Raw genomic sequence first — 24453 nt, forward strand, 5'->3', positions numbered from 1 at the left:
AACTCCAGCCGGGGAAATTTGTGGAGATATTTGGGGGGGGGGGACTTGGGGAGAGGAGAGAGCATGGCATGGATGTAATACCATAAAAATGAGTCCACCTTCTGAAGTTGCTTTTTCCTCCAGTGCAGGTGATCAGTGTAATTCCAGAACTCCAAGCCCCGCCAGGATGTTGGCAGCCCTACTTGTCTTAAATCATCTAATGGGTTTATGGCAGAGGTGAAGGTCAAACTAAGGACTTCCTATTCTGTATCTTATAGTCCTGTCCTATGCATGCAGAAACTAAGGGCTACTATGTTCTGTGGAATGTATTTTCCGCCTTACAGTATAATCCTATGCAGTTACTTTAGTCGTGGTTAGTATATTGTGATAGTTTTGCAAACAAACTGTTTGTTTACTTAGTAAACTTTATTTTCAAATGATTATCTCATATTTCTTCAAGGACTATAGCAGCTAGATGTGGGAGGGGTTGTCAGTAATTGCTCACTTAAGGACCTTCCCAGGACTCTGCTGCAGAGGTGGAGAAAACGTTTAGACAATTTCATGTGCTTTGTGCACATTTCTCAGAGCAAAATCAAGGCAAAAGTCATAAAGGATGGGTCTGTGGGAATTTCAGGACTTTCCCCTCACTTCTTCAGTAAACCTGAAACCATTTCAAGTGTGCCAGAAATAAGTGGCAGTGAAAAATATACTGATGTTTCCTTCCAGATTCCTGCTGACATTGTTCAGCATGGTTCTTTTTAAATCTTTAAAAGCTTTAGGTTGTGTACAGGCAAACTTTCAGAAGAAAACAGGTTTGGGTTTTTCTGATGCAGTGCAAGCTCTGCCACATACAGTGTCTGGATCTAATACTGTCCTCACAGGCTGTGATTTTATTTAAGTGCCTGGCAAGTTTATCTGCTCTTGTGTTCATTGAGCACTTTATTTTAATACTTCCAGAATTTTTAAAAAATGCTTCAAGAGGAAGTGACCGCTACACTAACCAGCAGTGCACACACCCATCTTCAGAAAATGGTAGAGGTAGCTTCATGATTAGCACAAGGACCAGCCAGTCAGTTCTGTGGAAATCTAGTTTCTTCTGCAAACCTGAAAAACAGGTTTTCCCCGAGCCCAGTTCAGGAGATAGTATACTTGTGTAAAAAATATGAGTACACTTCTACCTGAACTTATTGTTGAAAATACATGGATCTGTACTATGCCTATGTCTTAGATTGATTTTTTTAAAATAAACTCCACGGATCCTGGAAAACTAGAAATTTCTGCAGAGTCTGAACAAGAAAGATGGGCTATAAATGAGGTAAACCAATAAAGCACAAAATCAAGCCTCACACCACCACAGTGAAGACAAACAAGTAACAGCAATCTGACAACAGTGGGAAAAATCAGTGAGTCACTCTCCAGCTAGTTATTTTAGGACTGACATTGACTACGGCAACAGATATCTTGACAGCTGTTGCTGTTTATAGATATTCCATATTGCTAAGTGTTCTAAATTGATCACTCTGTAACTTCAGTACAATTAAAAACTCTGCTGTATTACAGTGCTATCTTGAGCAAGTATTACATCTTTCTAAGCCCACTGATTTCAATGTACGTAGAAAGGTGTAACTGCTCAGGATTGCACTGTTTATGAAGAATATTAATTTTTGCACACAATATTCCTTGTTGGATATGCTGTTCATTCCATAACTCATTGAAGAGGATGGGAAAGCCTATACATCATGCACAGCTTCACACATTTATCTAACAGAAAATAGCTGGATCCTGGAAACATAACTGTTCTCCTGTTCTATATAATATATTGATAAAAAGAACAAAGCTGATTTTAAGCACAAGGAATACATTGGAATAAATCCTTCTTTCCTTTCTTGAATACTTGACAGAAAAGGAATATATTTTAATATATGTATAAATTTTAATATATGAAATAAAGCAATGTATACACTTGTCTGAGAATAACTGTTTTATTTACAACCACAATCTATAAGCATTTGAGTTTTCATACTGACATATAGTATAAATGTAACATTTCATACCAATTTGTCATTGTAATGGTTGGCAACCCTACCAGAAGTGCTGATTTCTCAGTGCAACAAGTCGTAGCATCAGACTGGTTTTACAATAATGTATTACTAAAACAAAAATTTGGTAAAAAACATTGTCAGCATTAAATGGAAATAATTTTTTTTTAAAAAATCTTCACTTGCAAAAATATATACTAGCAATGACAAAAAACTGGCAGTTTTGTGGATCTGTAAATCCAACATTTATAATCATGCATTTGCAAAACTATGCAAGTTAATGAGATGTTATTTTTATGGTTAAATATTACAACTTGACACTTGTGCAAATCTCAAAAATAGTGGACATCTAAAAAGAATTTCATGTGTAGCATTACTTGGATTGGACATCACCGAGGAAGACTAGGGCTGCTATTGAGAGGAAAGCAACAGCAAACCGCTTCTCATCTCTTGCCTTGAAAACCCTATGAGTTGAAACTTCACAGGGTTACCATGCATCACTTGTGACTTGACAGCACACTTTATTTTATTTTAGCATTAAAATATAAAACATTCAGAAGATAGCTACACTTTAAAATATATTATATTTAAAAATATATTATATAAAGGCCCTGAGGCAGCTTACCGTGTGCTTTTTTTTTGCAAGTACTGGCCCCAGAGTGGTATGTACATCACTCCATACATTTATCCATCAAACTCAATGTGAACCAGATGTACGTTTATGACTTGCAGTCACAGCTGGATGCAAATTCACATCAGTGGTGCACTGGAGTCTTCCTTGCTGGATCAAAATGACTATAACTAAATCCATTGAATGTTCTAGTGTCAATCTTTTTGCAGATACTTCCATTTGAAACTCTTAATAAACGGTATTCTGTTTAGCTGCTTTGATTTCATAAGATGAAATATAAATTCAGCCAATGCTTTCAACCACTATTTAAGTCACTAAAACTTTAATGTGTAGATTTTAAGTGTTATCTTAGTAGAGGGGAATATAGTAGGTCTTTGCATTTAGTGCATGGACAGAGGTACAAAGCAGAACAGAATTAACGTTGAATCTAGATGATCTCAGGGTCTATCCCAGCATCTCCAGGCAAAAGAATAAGGTAGTAGGTGATGTTAAAAACCTCTGTCTGAGTTCCTGGAGAAGCAACTTCATGGTGTCAGCCTCTGACTGAATGCGTACTTGGTAATCCATCTAAATTTTATGCACATTTTTGGTATCATACTCCTGCTTTGCCAATAAATCCACACAATCACAAAAAGTGTAACTAGCTGAACTGCACTGTGTTAGTTTTATTTGGTACATCAACAACCTAAAAGAAAAAAGTTCTTAAAACTTTCTCTATTTTGTTCTAACTTGCCACAGTCCATAGGTGTTAACTAGGGGGGAGGCCATTTACAAACCTGCCATAGTTAGTTTTGCCTCAGTAATGACAAGACAGCTAGTAATAAATTAGAACTTTCAGCAATCACTTTCCTCAATATTTCATCTTTTAGGCTTAGGTCAGCAAGACCCAATCAAAGGCCTAATGAATTCAGTAAAAGATCCAACAATATGCAAACAACATATACTGTACTTGCGGAACTAAAAATCTAGTTCATCTAGTTTCATTTCCAATTAGTCAAGAAGCATAGCTCTTACATTAGTGCAAAAATGTTACTATTCCCATTTACCCAGAGCTAGAGAAAAGAGAGACTGGTAAGGATGACATGTTTGATGAAATGTCAAAAAGCTGTATGTAGGATGTTTTTTTTTGTTTTTGCTGTTTTTTACTACAGTTCCCTATAGTACCAGCGTTTTAGTTTAAATAATGTCTGACTGCTTTCATTAACACTGATGTAAAGAATAGCTACCATCTTTACTCTTCTCCCACTGGCAGCTCTGTTTTCCAGATAAAAGCCTGACACATTCTAATTTGTAACTGAAATGGTCCCAGGGATGACAAAGTTCAGAAAGTCAAAAAGCCTGTGGTACTGCCAGCACAAACAACTGACCTTTAGAAAGTGCTTTACATTTTATATGAAATAAAGTAATTAAAATATTGCACTTTTTCATTATAGCACAGCATTTGGCATTTTCAAGTACAAATACAGTTTAGTTTTAGTGAAAACATATTATTACAAGTTCAGAAAATATTTTTGGTTTTGTTTTATTTTTTGCTGTTTGCAGGTGGAGTTGTGCCACAGAGTTGAATTCTCTAATGACCGTGTTGTTTAGCCTGATCTCCTCATGCAGACTTGACAGCGGCTGATGATTTTTTCCAGTTCTCCAGCTTTCACAGTTTGTGGCAATGGTTTCCTTTAAAAATGAACAAAATCTCTTTTTATAAAAGGAAGGAAGTCTTTAGTGCAAAAAACAAGAGACATGAGCATTTAATAAAACAGGGTTTGAGCTCAGTAACAACCAGTTATTCATAACAAGTGAAGACTTACAATGGTAGGCAGTTAGCAAAGCACAAACGTGTATGAAATTATATATAAACAAATTGGGGACCTGCAAGGACTTCTGGGAGTATTCCATTTTCTCCTCTTGCACTATTTCTTCTTTCCCTTCCTTGAAAACCCTCAATAGCCTCTCCCCTTTTCCTGTTTCCTTTTCTCCTTCCCACCCACCAGCCAACCTACCTTTAGCTGCCCTGTCTTCAGCTTTCCCTCCTTCTCTCCCCTTGGCAAACTCTACTTGGAAAAATATGGCCAAGCTGTACTGTGCTGGCCCCTGGGCTGGAAGCAGTCGCACATTGCTGGTGCCTGGCCCATACCCAGTTGAAAGGTGCTGGCTGGCTGCTGGGTGCAGCAGTGCAAGGAACTTTATGCAGCTATTGACATCAGAGGCTGGAAGAGAAGGCAGGGCCATTGCAGGTGGCATAATACACATGAAGCTACATTTGGTACTGAAATGGATGCATTCTGCTCTGCCATAGACAACAGATCCACAGAGCTTGTTTGCAAAATAAAGTAGCATACCTGAACATTCTTCTTGGATTTAGTGAAGCCAGCCAGAAACTGTAGGAGTTTGAGTAATAATTGCACGTCCCTCGGCCATGACATTCTATAAATGGGATGGCATAAAATTTTTCTAGGCACGATCCTGGGGATGCCAGCGCTTGTCCAGATGCTTCTGAGCCTGCACCTGTATACTGTAATCATACATTTCTTCCATGAAAACATATTCAGTGATATTTTTTTATGCAGGTAAGTAATACTGGAGTTGAAACCAGTGTTTGAACGTTTAGTACCGACCATGAGGATGACACAGAGTTGCCACAGGCGTGCTTTATTGGTGATGCTACCTAGCATTAGGATAATACCACTGTCAATGTCCACCATCTCGAGAAACGCAGCACAAACAATTCCAAAAGAACATGAAGAGTATTATAAACAGGAACCTGTGAGATTTATGGGGGTGGGGGACCCATTTCTGCCCACCCTGTTGCCCGTTGGGCCAGCCACTCACCAGCAATCCAGCCTGCAGCACTGCTGCCACTTTACCTCCCTGCTAGCCTATCCAGCTCATGCAGTTACTCTACAGTAGATTTATGTTGTCTGTGCAAGTGCAGACAAGGGGCCTCTGGAGGGATTCAACTCCCTACTGCTGTTGGAGGAGTTACCTTTTCCTGCAAGCCTGGGGTGGGGGGAGGTCTGCAGAAGAATGTCCCTGTCTGAACTTGGCCCCCTTCTCTGAGTCTATCAATCTGCACAGGGGTCAGGTTTAGCATTAGATACAGAATTCTTTGTTCTCTGAAAAAAAAACTTCTTTTGTTATCAACCACTACAAAGACAGCAAAGGCTGTTGGGGAAAAATTATTTAATTAGGACTATAGAGGCCCAACTTCAAATGATTCAATTTTTTACTGTCTAGTTAGACATAAATACCAGAATGTTGACCATTTAATCTTTCCTGATCAGCAGAGTGCATCTACATTTTAGCTGATGACTATGCTGTCAAATTAGCATCCAGTTTACTTTTAGGGATTCCATTCTTTGTCTTCCTGAATACCAAATTCTCTTCATGTTCTAACACTGCCCCAGGCATCAGTTTGCTTTCTTGGTTACAAAAAAAACTGTTCAGCTTTTGTTCTCCCTCTCTTCCAGCCAGCATTACAGTCCCTGCACTATTAGCACCAGCCAGATCCAATAATCTTTAGTGGCCTGACCTTTGCAGAACGTAACTGCAGACTTGGTTCCTTTTAAGGTTCCTGATAGGGATAGCCTGGCCTTGAAAGATGCTTTGTGAAATTTTAGGAGGACAAAGCCTTCCTGCAAAAAAACCCCAACTAACCAACCAAACAAAAACACACGACTAGGGACTTCCGGCTTGGGGATTCATGGAGGTCTAACGCAGCTCCATTTGTGGAGCTGACCGGACTGCCGTTTTAAGCGGCCGGCGGGGTGAAAAATAGCCCGCGGCCGACTGCTCTCAGGCGGAGAGCAGGCAAAGAACGCTCAAGACCCTAGGGTGAGTTAGATCTCGGACGAGGGGGGGCTCTACATAACGGGTCCCCTCCCGATCCTTGAGGTCCCACCTTGCGACGGGTCGGCTACAATCTCTGCGGCAGTTTTGGGGCCAATTCGGCTGGCATAAGACCTACATACCCAAGCTTCGATTGGGGGAAGAAGTGGAAAGGAGAACTTGAAATTGAAACAGCGATTACAACCCGAGGAAAGTGAAGGGAAGGTAAAGATCACTATCTTCCGATACGGGACAGATTGATAAAAACAGAGAGGAAAAAAAGTAGACTTTTAAACTGCAACAGACTAGCGAAAAGGAGGGGAAGCTCCGGCAGGAGTTGTATTAGAAAAGAGACTAAGTTTAAAGAAGTTATTAAAGAAATCGGATTATTGTTTTGAATACCTGTGGCTTTGGAGCTGTGAGAAAAAGACACCATCGCGAGACCTGCTGTGGGAAGACGGGAGACAGGAAGTGCGTAACAACAATAGAGCGGCTGGAGAGAAGCGGCCCTTGCTGGAGGGCAGGAAGAAGGGAATCGCCATCTTTGAGAGGGGAAGGGTCGCGGCTTCAGCGGAAAAGGAAGTAGGCCATATTGGATTATAAAATCATAGAGAGACCATAGAGAAAAGACGCCCGACATTTTGGACCCTTTAAAATTAATTTATGCAAGAAGACCGGGACATTTGAAATAAAAAAGGTACTAAATTTAACGCCACGGAGCTAAGGAAGAGAGCGGATTCGTGGGAGCGAGCTAAAGCAAGCCCCACGATGTCGAAGAAAGAGTGGCAATCGGCAATAGAAAACCTGGATAAAAAACTTTTGGAGGTGATTAAAGAATTTAAAGACATGAAATTGGAGCTGATCAAAGAGGTTAAACAGACAGTAAAATCGGAGCTGTCAGAAGTAAAATCGGAGCTGTCAGAAGTGAAGAAAGGTATGGAAACAATACAAAGTGAATTACAAGGGACGCAGCAGAGAGTTAAAACAGTAGAAGGAGCGATGGAGAACTTAGCAGATACGCAACAAACAGAGATGAGGTTGATGAGGGGAAGGATGGCGGTTGCGGAAAGTAGACATATGGAGAAGCAGCTCAGATTTCGCGGCCTGCCGGAAATGGAAGGAAAGACAGCGCAAGAGCAGATGACGGAGGTGTTAGCTGAATACCTGGGGAAGGAGGAGGAGGATGTTGTGGCTATCCTAGATGTGGCATATCGTGTGAACTCGAGAATTGCAACCCAGAGAAAAGTACCAAGAGACGTGATTGTACAATTTACAACAAGAAATATGAAAGAGAAGATTGTGACTAAACAGTTTCAAGATCCATTGGAGATCGATGGCAAGACAATCATTATAATGAAGGAACTACCCAGATCAGTGTTCCTAGATCGGAAAAAATATAAAGCGCTAATCCAGATGCTGAAGGACATGAAAATCAGGTACAGATGGGAGCTCCCAGAGGGTTTGTCCTTCGAATTTGGAGGCGCCAAAAAGCGTATCAGATCTGAGCGGGAGATGGAGCGATTTATAAGGGACAATGAAAAAGACTTACCAACAAGATTATGAATATGGAGTGTAAAGTGTTATCTTGGAATGTAAATGGACTAAATTCACCGAATAAGAGAAAAAATATTTTTCACTGGCTACTAAAACAAAAATGTGATATTGTTTGTTTGCAAGAGACTCATATTCGAAAACAGGATGTAAAATATCTAAAACTGGGAAAATTGGGCAAAGACTTTGTAGCGGCCTCAAGTAAGAAAAAAAGAGGAGTGGTGTTGTATGTAAAAGAGGAGCTGCAACCAAAATTCATAATGAAAGATGTGGAAGCCAGATTTGTAGCAGTGGAATGTACTTGGAATTTAAAGAGAGTGTTGGTAGTCGGAATCTATGCACCCAACGGTGCAAAAGAGAGCTTCTTTGAGGATTTGAGGAAGCATTTAGATGATCTTTCATATGACCAGATAATTCTTGCTGGAGACTTCAATGGAGTGACAGATTTGGAACTGGATAAAAAGACTACAATGGCACAAAAGAAAAGAGGACTATTACCAAAGCTTTTTTTTGAGCTGATTCAACAAGAGACTCTTGAAGATGTATGGAGGAGAGAGTATCCTAAAAGCAGACAGTTTACTTTTTATTCTGCAAGGCACTCCACATTATCAAGAATTGACATGATCTGGGCCTCAAAAGATTTGGCGTTATGGACTAAAGATGTAGAAATAATGCCGATGGTAGGCTCAGATCACAACCCAATTATGTGGAAGCTGGGGAAAAGGAGGAAAAGGAAAGCATGGAGAATAAATGAGGATTTGTTACAGGAAAAAGAGAATATGGAAATATTGAGAAGAGAGACAAAGTTTTTCATACAATATAATGTGAATAAAGAAGTACCAACTGATAAAGTTTGGGATGCTTATAAGGCGGTTATAAGGGGTATACTAATGGACTTAAATGGTAGAGCAAGAAAGAAGAAAGAGGAGAAGAGACAAGAGATTGAGGAGAAAATAAAAGCTAAGGAAATACAGTTAAAAAAGAGACCAGGGAAAAAGAAATTATACCAGGAAATTAAAATATTGCAAGAACAGCTAACAGCAATGAGTAATAAAGAATTGGAGTGGAATCTCAAAAGGCTGAATCAGAAAGCATTTGAGGGTGCAAATAAACCTGGGAAGTACCTGGCATGGCAACTGAAGAAGAGAAGGGAAAAGAAAACAATAAATAAAATTTGTGAAGATGATAAAACGTATTTGGAACAGAATACCATTAGTAGAGCCTTTTATAAATTCTACGCTAAACTGTATAATAAGAAAGAAGTAAATAAAGATTCAATAGCGTCATATCTGGAGAAAATGACACTTCCAGAAATCTCGGACGCTTGGAGAAATAAACTGAACAGTGAAGTAACGGATGAGGAAATAAGTAAGGCAATACAATCTGCAAATTTAGGAAAGGCGCCAGGGCCAGACGGACTTACAGCTAAATTTTATAAGACTATGGCCAATGAGCTGGCACCATTCCTAAAGGAGGTGATCAATGGAGTTTTAAGGGATCAAAGGATTCCAGACACTTGGTCTGAAGCGAACATATCATTGATCCCAAAAGAGGGCCAAGACTTGACTAGTGTGAAAAATTACAGACCTATATCGTTACTCAACAATGATTATAAAATCTTTGCGAAGATACTGGCGGAGAGACTGAAGGGGTGGCTTTCGGAAGTTATAGAGGAGGAGCAAGCAGGCTTTCTGCCAGACAGACAAATAAGAGATAATTTAAGGACAGTGATTGATGCTATTGAATATTATGATAAGCGTTGTGATAAAGAGGTTGGTTTCTTCTTTGTTGACGCTGAAAAGGCATTTGACAACTTAAACTGGGACTTTATGTTTGCCACTATGGAAAAGCTACAATTAGGAGAAAGATTCATCAGAGCAATTAAGGAAATTTACAGAGACCAGACTGCAGCAATTGTGGTGAATGATGAATTGACCAAGAAATTGACTATAAGCAAAGGAACAAGACAAGGTTGCCCGTTGTCTCCACTGTTGTTCATTTTAGTATTGGAGATTCTGATGATACAAATACGACAAGACGAGGAAATTCGAGGAATAAAAATAAAGGACTATTCATACAAGGTCAGAGCATTTGCGGATGACATAATGTTAATTGTAGAGGACCCACTGGAGAACATGCCAAAAGTGATAGATAAGATCAAGGAGTTTGGAGACTTGGCAGGTTTCTTCATTAACAAAAAGAAGTCAAAGATACTATGCAAAAACATGACTAAGCAGAAACAACAATTGTTAATGGAAACAACGGATTGTGAAGTAACAAGTAAGGTGAAATATTTGGGAATTGAACTGACTGCAAAGAATATAGATTTGTTCAAGAATAATTATGAAAAATTGTGGATTCAGATTGAGAGAGACTTGATTAAATGGAATAGGCTCAATCTGTCATGGTTGGGTAGGATTGCAGCGGTTAAAATGAATGTGTTACCAAGAGTGACTCTAAACAATTTGAAAAATGGCAGAGGAAAATATCAGATTTTGTATGGGCAGGCAAGAAGCCTCGAGTGAAAATGAAAGTTTTACAAGAGGCAAAGGAAAGAGGCGGAATGCAACTGCCCAACCTGAGACTTTACCACGATGCAATCTGCCTAGTTTGGTTGAAAGAGTGGATGACATTAAAGAACAAGAAACTATTAGCCCTAGAGGGATATAAAAAAATATTTGGATGGCATGCATACCTATGGCATGACAAAGTAAAGGTCAACTCGATGTTCCTGCACCATTTTGTACGGAGAAGTCTATACACAATCTGGAAGAAGTACAGAATTTATCTACAAGAAGGAACTCCTTGGTGGGTGGTTCCATATGAGGTGATAAACCCGAGAGCTGTTGATAACGAAAGACAATGTTTGACTTATAAAGAAATAACTAAAATAGAAGCATCTAAACTTAGAATAAAGACGCAAGAGGAACTATCACCGAATTACGACTGGTTCCAGTATAGACAGATCAGAGATTTGTATAACTCGGACTCTGTAAAGGGAGGTATACGAATAGAGAATTCGGAACTAGAGCAGACCCTTCTTAAAGAGGACAAGAAAAGAATATCCAAGGTATATCAAGTACTGTTGAAATGGTATACTGAGGATGAGACAGTTAAAACACAAATGGTGAAATGGGCTATAAATTTTAACAAAGAGATAACAATGGAGGCATGGGAATACTTGTGGAAGACTACAATGAAGACAACGACATGTACAAACATTAAAGAGAATATCTATAAAATGATTTATCGTTGGTACATGACACCAAAGAAGATTGCGCTAGGGAATTTGAACACTTCTAATAAATGCTGGAAATGTAGGAAGCATGAGGGCTCCCTCTATCATATGTGGTGGTCGTGTGAGGTAGCTAGGCAGTACTGAGGGGAAATAATAAGAGAAATGAGTGAAATTTTACAATTTCAAATAAATAAGAACCCAGAACTCCTGCTACTAAACTTGGGAATGGAGGGAATTCCAGCCCATCATAGGACGTTGATATTTTATATGACAGCAGCAGCTAGACTTTTGTATGCGCAAAAATGGAAAGTACAAGAAGTGCCAACTATTGAAGATTGGACCTACAAATTGCTGTACATGGCAGAAATGGACAAGATGACAAGAAAACTGAGAAATCTGGACTCAGGGCAGTTTAACACAGATTGGGAGAAGCTGAAACAATATCTGGAGAAGAAATGGGAGGTGGGAGGAAAACTGTGGCAGTTTGAGAACTACTGAAGTATAATAAAATGTAGAGGGGGGTGACTTTACCGGGGGGGGGGAAGAGATAAATGTGAATTTATAAGCAGTTAGATTAACAGATTGATATATATATAGATATATATTGGTTAATAAATAGAATATTGATAGAAAATAATTAAAGATAAGGATTAAATATACGGATTGAGTAATCAACAATATTTTCTTTCTTTGATAAGATTTGTATAATGCACCAAACTGAATGTATAGACGAGTCAAATTGATTGACTATGTGACGAGAGTTATATAGAATTACCATAAAAACATAGAATGAGTAATACATAGAGAATAAGTCAAATTGTTTGATTTAAATGTGTAAGATTTTTATGGTTTATGATATATAGGTTTATGATATATAGAAATATTCAAAATTGGAAAATGGGATAAATTGTTTATCCAAAATGGAAACAAAGACTTACAGTTTGGGTATACAATAAGAAAAGTAGTTAAGGATGTACTGCTTAGTATAATGGAGAATATGTATTTGTTTTAGATAGAGAAATTTAATAGAAGTAAGGGAAAAGGGACAAAGGGTTGGAAAACTGTTGGAAGTCAACAAAAGGGGGGGAAAGGGAGGGGGTTAGAAATGAAAAATTTGGGGAAAATTGAATGTAAATGTAAAAATAACGGATTCTAACCCAATAAAAAAATTTTCAAAAAAAAAAAAAAACACACACGACTAGGGAAATGACAATGCAATCCTAAGCAGTTACTCCAGGCTAGGTCCATTGATTTCATTGGGCTTAAACTGGAGTTATTTTGTTTAAGATTGCATTGAGAATCATTTTAGGGGTTCACTTTGCTGGTAATTTGCAGTCAGCCCACAATATATTCTTTCTAGATGATCCTTTGATTTAAGCATAATTGTGTATGTGTTATGTGCCATCAAGTCACCCCCAATCAATGGCAGCACTATGAATGAAAGAGCTCCAAAATATTCTATTGTTAACAGACTTGTTCAGATCTTGTAAACTGGAGGATGTGGCTTCTTTTATTGAGTCAAGCCATCTCGTGTTAGGTCTTCCTCTTTTCCTACTGCCTTCCACTTTCTCTAGCATTATTGACTTTTCCAGAGAATCTTGTCTTCTCATAATGTGACCGAACTACGATAGCCTCATTGTCATTTTAGCTTCTAGGAAGAATTCAGGCTTGATTTGATCTAGAACTCACTTGTCTTTTTGGTGTTGCCAAGTAGGCCCCCTCTCCTGCTCTAAGGCCTGCCATGAACTGTGTTTGAGTTTCCTGCACTGCTGTTTTATAACTACTCCAGAAACTGCCTTGCATGTGTGCACTCTAGTACACGTGTCAGTTTCCTGCCTGCTTGCTAGTTATCCTGCTGCTGCAATAGACTGTGCCAGTTTCCTGAAATGTCTGGACAACTGCACTAAGGACTCTCTTTCTGGGCAGCCCTGCCCAGGCCTATATCTGGACCCTCCTGTGTGTTTGGACTCCACTACACGTGTGCCTCCTGCCTGCCTTGCCATCTACCACGGGCTGTGTTTGCTCCCTGTTATGGACTGTGTTTTACGTGCTGTTTCCCTGCCTCCATGGAAGCCTGCCTCACCCGGGCCCAAGCTGTGCTGTTAGCAGCCAGGTGCCAGCCGGGGAGACCTCCAGTGAGCCTGACTAGGCACCCCCTGGCCAGTTCCCACCTGGAGCCTCCCGCGGGCCAGTCACCCAGCTTTCCCTCGCTACTGGGCAGCCTGCTAGCAAGCCCCAGCCATGCCCAGCCAGCAGCCATGTTCTTAGGCAGCCAGAAGACCCAGAGAAGCAGCCTACTGAGAGAAGCCACTTCGGGGAAGCGAGCAGACCACGTCTGCAGCGGTGAGACTCACCTTGCTCTGCATATCTTAATAGCCGCCCCGGAGAAGAAGCTAAGTGCCAACCATCCCAAGCACTTTAGAGAATGCATCTCAAAGCAGCCTCCGCATTCCAGAGCCGATGACATCAGGACAAGCCCTGTCTGCTGGAACATCCATTCAACCCGCCCGGATCTTCCCCTCCCTTTGTCCCCTCTTCCTAAGGTGTCACTATGATACAATCAGAATCCTAAAGTGGCCCATCTAAGGCATTCAGAAAGCCATTAAAACCTTTGTTTTAACCCGTGAGAACCACAAGGTACAGCACCAGCCCCAGGGTACATTTTGGGGTATATAAGCCAGCCTCTCAGGCCACATGGCGCGCATCATTCCTCTCCTGATCCCAGCCAGTGCGTCATTCCTATCCCGACCCCCTTGCTGTCTCTCTACTAGTGGCTCTGGTGCTGGCATTGGACCACCTCGCTGCTATATCTCTGCTCTGCTTCAGGATTGTAAGTATACCCAACTTCATCATGGGGTACCTGCTAATGCGACTGTCTCTATTTTCCTACCTCTTATGTTTCCTAGTTCTTGTATGTAACCTTGTATGTGTGTGCAAGTTCAGGCATACGCCACATTACTAGTAAAGACACGTATTTTGATTTAGTCTGTCTATTTATTACGTGAGCAGCTGGAGAAGGGACCTTGAAGATGGTTAGATCCGCGCTAAATTTAGTTCTGGACTGCTAAGCTAATTCCCCATTCAAATAGAGCAGTTCCGGTAACATTGGCCATCCATGGTATCTGCAAAACTATCTTCTAGCACCACATTTCAAATGAATTAATTTTATTTCTGTCCGTTTTCTTCATTGTACAGCTATCACATCCATACATAGTAGTGGGGAATACCATTGTTTGGATTTCTTGATCTCAGTCCCCAGAGAGACATCTTTATCTTTAAGGATCTTATCTAGCTCCCTCACAGCTGCTCTTCCAAGTCTAAATCTTCTTCTGATTTCTTCGTTGTAGTCTCCCTTTTGGTTGACAATTGAGCCAAGGAATAGAAAATCTTGAACAATTTCAATTTCTTCATTGTCAACTTTAAAATTGTGTAATTCCTCAGTAATCATTACTTTTGCCTTCTTGAGCTGTGATCCTGCTTTGGCGCTTTCTCATTTGGCGCTCTCATTCATCAGTCGTTGTTTCAAGTCTTCTCTATTTTCTACCAGTAAAATGGTGTTATCTGCATATCTCAAATTGTTAATGTTCCTTCCACTAATTTTCACTCCACTTTCTTTTAAATAAGCATAATTAAAAACTGAAACATTTAATTCTACTACCCAGATGTTTAAATATCTCAATGGCTGGCCACTTTCAGAAACAATTTCTTTCCTTGGCCACCATGTTACTTTTTCAGAGCTGTAGAAAAAGTTTTTATTTTTCTTACCATAACAAAAGAAAATCCTTTCCAAAGAGATTGCCAGCCTTCAGGGCATGGTGGGACTGAAGATGTTTGACTGTGGACTGCTATTAACATTGCAGGGCCTTCGCAGGTAACACACCTACAATGTTACAAAATTATTAGGTTAAAAAAAAACACCAGACTATGGTCCTTGGATCTTTTTTACAAAATTTCTATGCCTCCTCTCCAGAAAACCTCTTCAATGTGGTGTATGATAACGATAATCAAATCAGTTCACAGACTGAGCTCTAACTTCTAAATTAGGGCTGACAAGCTCCTACCAGTGGATCACCCACCCCAGCACCTCTTTCCTGCTGCCACTGCACTGGCAGGAGAAAAATAATCTAAAAAAAAATCATTAGGTGATTTTTACCATAGAGTTTTTGACGATTCCTAAAGAGGCATGATATCACTTCCAGTTTTTCCCAGAAGTGATGTCATGCTGGCACAGATAGTGCCCCTTATGTCCCCACCCTCCCAGTCTCCCACTAGTTGCCAGGCTGCTGTGCCTGGTGACTCTATATTGAAGGGAGCTAGCTGTCTTGCATCCCAGACTCGTTTTCCTTCCTCATTTTTAAAAATCTAGGGAGAAAAATAGAGACCTGTGCATATGAAAGGCGGTGGGGGTGCCCAGCTTTCAGGCAGTCTTCTTCCTTGCTTTCACCAGAGGGAAATGTTGGAAGTCTGGAACATAGCATTAGAGTGAAGAATGCTTTTCCAGGGAAGGCAAACTGAAAGGAGAAGATGAAGACCTGCCAAAGAGAGGCTTCTTCTTTCTCCCGTTGTTCAATCCAGTGTCTACCTTTTCCCCCAACCCTTGTCTCTTTTTCAGAGAGCATGAAAGGGATGATGAGGGGCAGGGAGCCTCAACTGAGCTTTTTTCTGGCTTTGCTTTTGCATCTCCTCTTGGTTCAAAATGGCCTCCAATTTCATTGGATGCCACAACTTCCTTGTGCTATTTCATTTTAGATGATTAGCTACATCTTTGAAACCATTTTTGTATCAAAACAGCCCTTTCCCCTAGTAATAGTGACACTACCAGGTAGTCAAGATTGGCTACACTATGATCTCACTGGCTGTTTTCACACATGTTGGATAATGCTCTCTCAATACACTATAGCAATCACTTGGAACTGGATTTTCCTGTGTGAAACAAGAACATTCAGTTGCGTATGATTGCATATGATTGCTACAGTGTATTGAGAGTGCATTATCAAACGTGTGTGAAAGCAACCACAATTACTAGGCTGCAAAGGGGCATTTTTAACACAAAAAGTGTTGCAGCATCAGCTAATAAGGGCTATGAAGAATAATTTATGGTGACCCCCTCCCCCTTGGGATTTTCAAGGCAATAGGTGGTTTGCCATTGCCTTTCTCTACACAGCAATCCTGGTCTTCATTGGTGGTCTTCCATACAAGTACTAACATGGATGACCCTGTTTAGCTTCCAAGCTCTGACGAGTTTAGGCTAGTCTGGGCTATTCAGGTTATGTAAACCAAGTACATGTATGCAACTTTTAAAAATACGTTCTGGCTACATTCATTCTGGAGTGTACAGTGCAATCCCTAGCTGTAACTTCATTAAAATAATTGAAAACAAACTATTTTATTTAGCACACTGTTTTTTGTGGTGATATCATTTCACTTTAAATTTTCCCTTTATTTAGTTTATCATAAACTGTACAAGATATAGCATAGTATTAAGGAAGTTAAACCACAACTTGTTATATCTTTATCAAAATAAATATTTGTGGTAGAATACAATTAAAGAAGGGCCCCTCCCCCAGAATTAAAACACTACCTGCTAATATACGGCTCCAAAGCTTTCCCAGAAATCGGTGCCATATCTTCTGGCATTGGTTCTGCAGTTGACAGCCAGTATGAATAGTCATTGCGAGAAGCAAACCTACACACATTAGTGGGATTGCATAATAAAAAAGGCATGGTAGTAAATCGCTGAAGACAGCTACCTGTTGTTCCTAGAAGATTCAGAAGAGAAGTTATAAAGAGCTTTTCTTGTACAGAAATGTTGCAACATCTCAATATAAGACATGCCCATGGGAAAAGTCATGCATTCATGGGAAGCACTGTAAGTCAGGAACTGTGACTGAATTAATTATGAAGATATTGCAGCGGGGAGGGGGGAGGAGAGAAAAAGAACCCAATTGAAAGTGAGAGACATTAATGATTTGTAGCATCCTTCACAAATTTTCTGCAATAACTAACACAGAGACCCTTAAGATGAAACATAGGAAAGTGAAGGTACAAATGCCCCCAAATAGTAACGCTTCTATTAAGCCTGATTCTAGGCTGTAAGTTTTTTTAAAAAAATCAGGTGAAATAACTACAGTAGGCTTGTTGCACGGAGCTGATTCTGTATGTACCATTTCTTTCAGTTGGAAAATTAATAAAGATGTTTAGTTGCTTAAATGTTTTAATTCAATCTGACAATGAGAAGTTTGCTTTTGCATAGTAAAGTTTGTGATTCTCCTGTTCAACAAAAAGGATCTTCTCTATGTGGAATGGGCTGCCTGAGGATGTCAGGAAGGCCCCCACACATCTTATCATTTTGCAGAATGTGTAAAACAGAAATGTTCAGAAGGGCGTTTTTATAAAGAGATTAGAATTACTGTATAATGAAACAGCTCAGAAAGCTGTTTTTGTAAAAGAACAAGGAGGGGCACAAAGTCTTGCAGAAGGGCCATCTCATTTTCCTCTCCCTGGCCATTTTCTCTTTCCCTTTTCTGAAGCCCCCATCATATCTCCCCTATTCCTCCTTCCTTCTCTCCTTCCCATCCACCAGCCAACCCACCTTTATCTGCACCCCTATCTTGAGGTTTTCAACCTTCCCTCCCTGTCAGCCTCTACCTGGGAAAACTATGCACAAGTTGCATGGTGCTGGCCACCCAGCTGGGCCCAGTTGCATGGTAGGGAACCTGCAAGAATTTACAGGCAGCACTTCTGCACTTCTACACACAATTTACTCTTTTCCTCCATCTGGCAACCCCTGTATCTTCACTTTTCCCTGCGTCCTTCTCTCCTTCCCACCCACCCACCAACCTACCTTTCATTTGCTATATTTATTATTTCATTTATGCCCCATCTTCCTTCATAATGGCTGAGAATGTGTAACTGCCCCAAGGTCAGCTGGTGAGTTTCTATGACAGAGTGGTGATCCAAACCCTGGTCTCCTAGATTCTAGTCTGAAACTCTATCCAATACAATTTTCATGGGGTGGTTGCTGTAGAACATTAGCAAACAGCTGAGTCATGCAAATCATGTGGTATTAAGTTACCCAATGGCTGCTGCCAGGCCTGCTCCCAAGGTTTGAAGTCTACCTTGCAACAGCATCTGAAGGCATTAGTTTCATAAAGCTTCAGGTGCAGCTTCTATTATTCTGGGGTTTTTTATTTCCCCAATGTCTTATTTTTTAGATTTCAGATTTTCCTGCAAACCTGGGGCATTTTTCAGGTTTATAGAAAGATCTGTCTTGTCTGTTCATGCTTTCAGTCTCTGGATTTAAGAATCCACAGATTTGGCCATTTTGATATTTAGGTATATTCACTGCTTTTCTTGAAAAAAAGTGCTGGTACTCATATATAATGTTGCATTGATATCCACTAATTTCCCCCTCAGGTCTTGGGATAAAACCCCCACCTCTGACCAAAAAAGGTGCCAGTACTCAGTAGTGGTGAGTGCCACCACAAAAAAGTCCTGGATATATTGGTAAAACTGTAGTCTATTGCAATGCTTATTGCATATATCACCTAGCTTTTAATGCATTGTCTTCTACTTTTGCTATCTATTTTCTGCATGATGGTAGATCATGCCTTTGTTTATTTTGTAATATGTCTTGAGTTTCACTTATACATGGGCACGAATCGAAATACAAATAAAATTTCATGACAAATTGGGCCGATTCGTGTTTAGTGAAACTGCGCTTTTCACAAAATTCACAACTTTTGGGGCTGATTAGTTCGATTTGCAAATGATTCATGATGCCAGACAGGCTGGCGCTGATCCATTGATTCCCTAGGCAACATAGGCCCGGAATGTCTGCAGACCTTTTGTTGTCATTAGAAACCTCAATCTTAGCCTATATAACCTTGATAGGCAGCTCTCTCTGCCAACTGGAGAGCTTCCATTCTGCCCTATACAGCAAGGAGCAGGGGGGTTAATCCCCTAGGCAACTGAGGAGATGGGCCTTCTGTAGCCATGGAAACACCAATCTCATCCCTCCAAACCCTGTTAGGCAGGTCTGTCTGCCAACCAGAGACCTCTTGTTCTGCTCTATGTGAGCATTTCTTATGTAAGGCACAGCTCTCTGCCTCATGCTTTTCAGTTCCAGTAGACAGAAGGAGAGGGGGGAACTTTTGCTGGGATTTGGAGTGAGAGAGTAGAATTGGGAGCTTTTGGCTGGACTTGCTGCTGCTTTAAAAGAGACTGAAAAGCCTCTTTCTTATTTTCAGCTACTGGCCTTGCTGGGAAGGTGACTGGGTGAGGGTGCCTTCTTTCCTCCACTCCACCCAACCCTATTCTCAGGGCATTGCCTGGCTCTGGGGCCTTGCTTGACTGAGGCCTACCTTTTTTTTTTACATTTTCTTTGCTTATTTATTAAGAGCATTTGTTCTTGCTGGCTTGTTGGGTGAGGGTGGGTGGAGGAGAGCCTACTGAAGTATCCCTGTAAATTTGGCATTTCTGGGTATGAAGGGGGCCATTGGTGCGCCCTGGGTTCTGATGAATCATGAAACTAACGATTTGTTTCATGAAACAGGACAATTTCGTGAAAGTTTGTGATTCGTGGAATGCAATAAAACAAAACGCTCATTTCGTTTTCCACCCACTTTGTGCCCATCTCTAGTTTCACTAAGAAAAGCTGGCTATAAATTAAGCAAGTAAATAAACAAATCTCTCTCTCTCTCTCTTTCTTGAAGCATATATTTATAGAAGTACCAAGGTCTTGCCCATGTGCTTGCTCATTCCCTTGTACAAATAGAAGAGAGTATCCATTATAGATCTGAGATGTTCCAGATGGGCATAAAGGAATTTTTGCTGATTGACTGTGCCGTGAAAAGATGAAGCCCCTTTTCGTTTCCCCAGGCAAGCCCGTTCCTGGGTATCCAGGTGTTCCCTTTATCCCAGGGAAACCAAGCAATCCAGGTAAACCTATGAATGAAACAATAAAAATAAATGGATAAAAATGTATTTTGCATGTGTGTATTTATGTGTATGTGTATTTGTGCAAATATTGCAATATCAAGACATTTTAATCACGTAAGTATTAAATGAAAAAGCTATTCACATCTGTTATTAGGTTTGCCAGATCAAAACAGGATAAATAAATATCTGGTATTATACCAAGTTTTCAGTAACATAGTTTGCCTTTAAAATAAGAGATCTGAAGTATCATAATGAATCTAATGTGCAAGGGAAAGGACGTTAAGACTACAATGGTGTCTGTAGTATAAAAAAAATATTTAACTCACCTCAAACAACTGGCTAGTGAAATAAGTGATGGCTTCCCTGAACTCTACCCTTGGGTTCTTTCCAATGGGCTAAAAGAATCCCCTAAATCCCCTAAAAGAATCCCCTTTCATCTTATCTGTATGTTTCTGGTACAGTTTGAAAAATGTAACAAAAGCCAAAATAATGTGAATAAAGTAGTGGAATGGATCTTTCCTGTTTTCCCCTTCCTACTACATCCCTCTACAGGAACAATATAGGTTGCAAAATGGGGGACTTGCCAAAAATTGCCCCCTCCTTCTACAGTGGAAGTGGCCTTCCACTAGTGGATGATAACTGTGGACACAACTCTTAGTAAACAGATATTGTATTAAATAGATACATCTGCATTAACCTTTATCAGTGCAGGGGTCCCTAAGGTGATTCCTCTGGGCACCATGGCAACTGACATATTTCAGTGCACTCACCAAATGTTTTTAGAAAGTAGGCAAGGCCAGGTGGGGCTTTAACCCAGCAGAGCTTCTGATTGGCCACTGGAGATTTAGTTGGCTGTGCAGATATTTTAGAAGTTGCTTCAGCAACTACTGTCACCACAGCACAAGGATTTTCACTGTGTTACTGCATGTATGCAAAAAAATTTAAACAATATGTTCATTTTCAAAGGCAGCCTGTTAAAGAGAACTTTGGCCTGAAATATTGAAGAATTACTATTAGACTTATATTTAATGCCAGTCCCTTACATTTGGTAGTTGGCTCTACCTCCTGCAGCAGCCATTTTGTAGTTGTACTCACCACCCTGTCAGAATTCTAAAGGTGTCTGTGGGCTTGAAAAGGCTGGGAACCCCTGATGTAAAGGAAGTTACTAAACATTTAGTTTGGCACAGCTGAAAAAACACTGTGTTGAATATGTACACTGACAGAACAATCCTAAGAAGAGTTACTCCAATCTAAGCCCATTGATTTTAATGGGCTTAGACTGGAGCAACTCTGCTTAGGATTGCACTGAGAATTTATTTATAGTATATTCATTTCACATTATAATGCAAAATACAGCTATAGCTATAGCACAATCCAAATGTTTCTACAAGCTGTAAATATTTTTAATGGGGCTTCCACATGAGGCAGGCATGAACTGGTCGCTGAATTAAAACTTTATTTGATAAAATATCGATTAAATATTTGATAAGACACTTGCAATATCAGATCAGTTATTAGCTGATAAAAAGATTTTTTATTGCAAGCAGTATCATAAGCAGTCCAAAAGAGATGTAGCTTCTTCAAAGACCCATTAGAAATAGTAAGCAGCTAAATCCACTCTACAGTTTGTATTAAATGGAACTGATATATTCCTGGAAAATGCAAAAATGTACTCCTGATAAATGAAGGTAAATTAGATTCGGCATAAGAGTTCCATTATTCATATATCACACAGAGTTTTTAAGACTCCTTAGCAGCCCCACAAGGCTGCCTTAAAGATTAGGAAATACTTGTTGGGGAAGGGAGTTTAACCCTTTCTTCTTGTGCTTCTTCCACAATTTAAACATCTCCTTTGAATGTACAAATAGCACTGAGGGAGAAGGCCAAGCATAGCTCTGTCCTTTTCTGTTTCCTCCCACGGAGCCAACTGCACCTTCAGAGAAGCAATTGTGGAAGAAGCATGGAAAAACATGGTTACATATTGCCTCCCCCAGTGACTCAAAGCATAAGAGATCCTAATCATAAAGGTCTTATGTCTCATCTAGTTTTCCCCCACTGAAAAACTGCAGAAATATGGCTTGAGAATTAAGGGATTCCTTGCTAGGAGTACTGATGGCACTGAGAACTTTCATGTTCCATACCATCATCACATACAGTCTGAAAATAAGGGAATGTAGTTTGATGGGCAGTTTTAGTATTGTGGTAGCATTTCCATGCCATTCAAATAATAGGCTATATGTTACACATGAGCTATGCTTTAAAATCCTGCATAGCTCTAGAAGCATTTCAGGTCTTGAGTCCTCAAAAGAGTTAGGGCTGGAATAATGCCAAAGGAGTCCACAGTATTAATTCAGAACAAGTGGTCAATGCCTACAATCTTTTGTTTTAAATACCTTTTTGTCCTCGAAATCCTTTGTCTCCTTTTGGCCCAGGTGGTCCAGGTCTCCCTGAAATTCCAAAACTGCCTGGCTGACCTTTTATACCTAAAGGACCTGGGTTCACATAGGGAAAACACATGTTAACAAACAGCGTTTATCAATGTGGACAGAATGTGGAATTTTTTTTTAAATAATGCAACCCCCAGAATGCTATGCAATCCCCCCTCCCCGAACTTTATTATCAAGATCCTTTACTAAGCATCAGTTCTCAAAGCAAACTAGGAACATGACATCAAAAACTTTTTCCTTTGTAACACCAATCAGTGACAAAGGTGGCTGATACAGAAATGAAAATCAAACCACTATTTCATTTCTTTCTTAAAAACTGCTACTGTGCTGTTCAAATGTTTTTTTAAAAAATAAATTAAATGGATAATAACCTGTTATAAACCACACAGTGTTACTTTTCTATGCCTTTTCTGAAGAACTATGGCTCACTTGGCAGCTAGAAAGTTTATATATTGATATACTGGCCTAGCCACCCCTGGGATGTGGAAGCTTTTGAATTACATAGAAATATTAATCAGAATAATGAATTTTTAGCTATATAGACATAAACCATTGGTATGTGTGGCCTTGTACTAGCATTTAATGAAAGTGTTCGTGTGGTGCGCTAGTTAGAATGTCAGATTAGGATGTGAAAGAAAACATGGTTGCATTTACCTGTAACGGATGTTCATTGAGTGGTCACCACATGAGTATTGTGCATGCACACAGGCCTGCCATGGAAGAAACTTTTAGAGCTCTATAGCATGTGTGAGCTGCTCCCCAACCCCTTCGTGTGCCATATTTCCCCCTTTATTTGGCACATCAAGGGGAGAGGGAGGGCCTGTCCCTGAGTTCTCTCTGCTGCCACCAGAGAGTTCAGCCAGAAAGAAAAAAGAGCAAAAGAGAGCTCATAGCAGGCTAGGTGAGAGAGTAGTGTGACTGCACTCGTGACCACTTGATGAACATCAGTTACTGGGAAATTCAATCATGTTTCCATTGTCGTGGTCACAGTGCAGTTCCACATGGGTGACTAGCGAGCTGACTTAACCATAACAGGATAGCAAGTGTGATGCTCTCAATGAAACAATGACTGTCCTACTATTTTCCCCACAGCTGCATCCCTGGTGGAACTGATTGACTGTAACACCCATATAGCTGCCCTACAGGTGGCATCCATGGACAGGCCAGCACAGAGCACTATGGATGAATCTTATGACCTTGTGTGTGTGTGAATATGAAGGGAATCCATCTTAGCCAACTTAGACTGTAATAGTGGATACTACCCACTGCGGCAATGACTGTGCTGAAACCTTAAGCCCTTTCTTGTAGCCAGAATGACTAATAAACAACTTGAGATAGTTTCTAATGGTCTTCATTCTATTGAGATAAAAAAGCAATGCCCTTCTAAAATCAAGGAAATAAAATCTCTCTCCTTAACATCCTTGGGATTTGGTAAAATGTGCGTAGTAAGATGTCCTGGGTCCAATGAAATTGGAAACCACCTTGGGCAAGAATTATAAATAAGGGTGTAGGACTTCCTTAGTCTCATATATCTTTAGAAACAGTTGATGATGTCTAACGGTTCCCATTTCAGAAACGCTTCTTACTGAAGTGATGGCTATGAGAAAGGCTAACATGGGCTACCCAGGGCTCACTACCAGTGAGGACTCCTCAGGAGAAGAGGAGCCTGTGTAGCTTAGAAGGACTCCTCAGGAGAAGGAACGCCTCGGGCAGACAGGTCTGAGTCAGCAGAAGCTGGTAATCAGGATGAGCAACTGCCGGCCAGTCAGAGATTACAGCCAACAGCTGAAGCAGAGCCACCAACAC

At 40.2% G+C, this 24453-nt stretch overlaps 1 protein-coding gene across 1 annotated transcript in view; it reads right to left on the minus strand.

The window, feature by feature from the left end:
• Positions 1-1956: 1956 nt before the first annotated feature.
• COL4A3 (collagen type IV alpha 3 chain) overlaps positions 1957-24453 on the minus strand; it is a 115463-nt gene continuing 92966 nt past the window's right edge. Inside the window, exons 47-52 of the mRNA XM_054983010.1 lie at positions 22594-22692; positions 19994-20206; positions 16842-17019; positions 15026-15140; positions 4986-5158; positions 1957-4320 (exon numbers count right to left, since the gene is read on the minus strand). Of these exons, the coding sequence (XP_054838985.1) occupies positions 4236-4320; positions 4986-5158; positions 15026-15140; positions 16842-17019; positions 19994-20206; positions 22594-22692 (863 nt within the window). The 3' untranslated portion in view covers positions 1957-4235. The remainder of the gene's footprint in view (positions 4321-4985; positions 5159-15025; positions 15141-16841; positions 17020-19993; positions 20207-22593; positions 22693-24453) is intronic.

The sequence above is a fragment of the Eublepharis macularius genome, chromosome 6 (assembly GCF_028583425.1).
Source record: "Eublepharis macularius isolate TG4126 chromosome 6, MPM_Emac_v1.0, whole genome shotgun sequence".
Classification (NCBI taxonomy): Eukaryota; Metazoa; Chordata; class Lepidosauria; order Squamata; family Eublepharidae; genus Eublepharis; species Eublepharis macularius.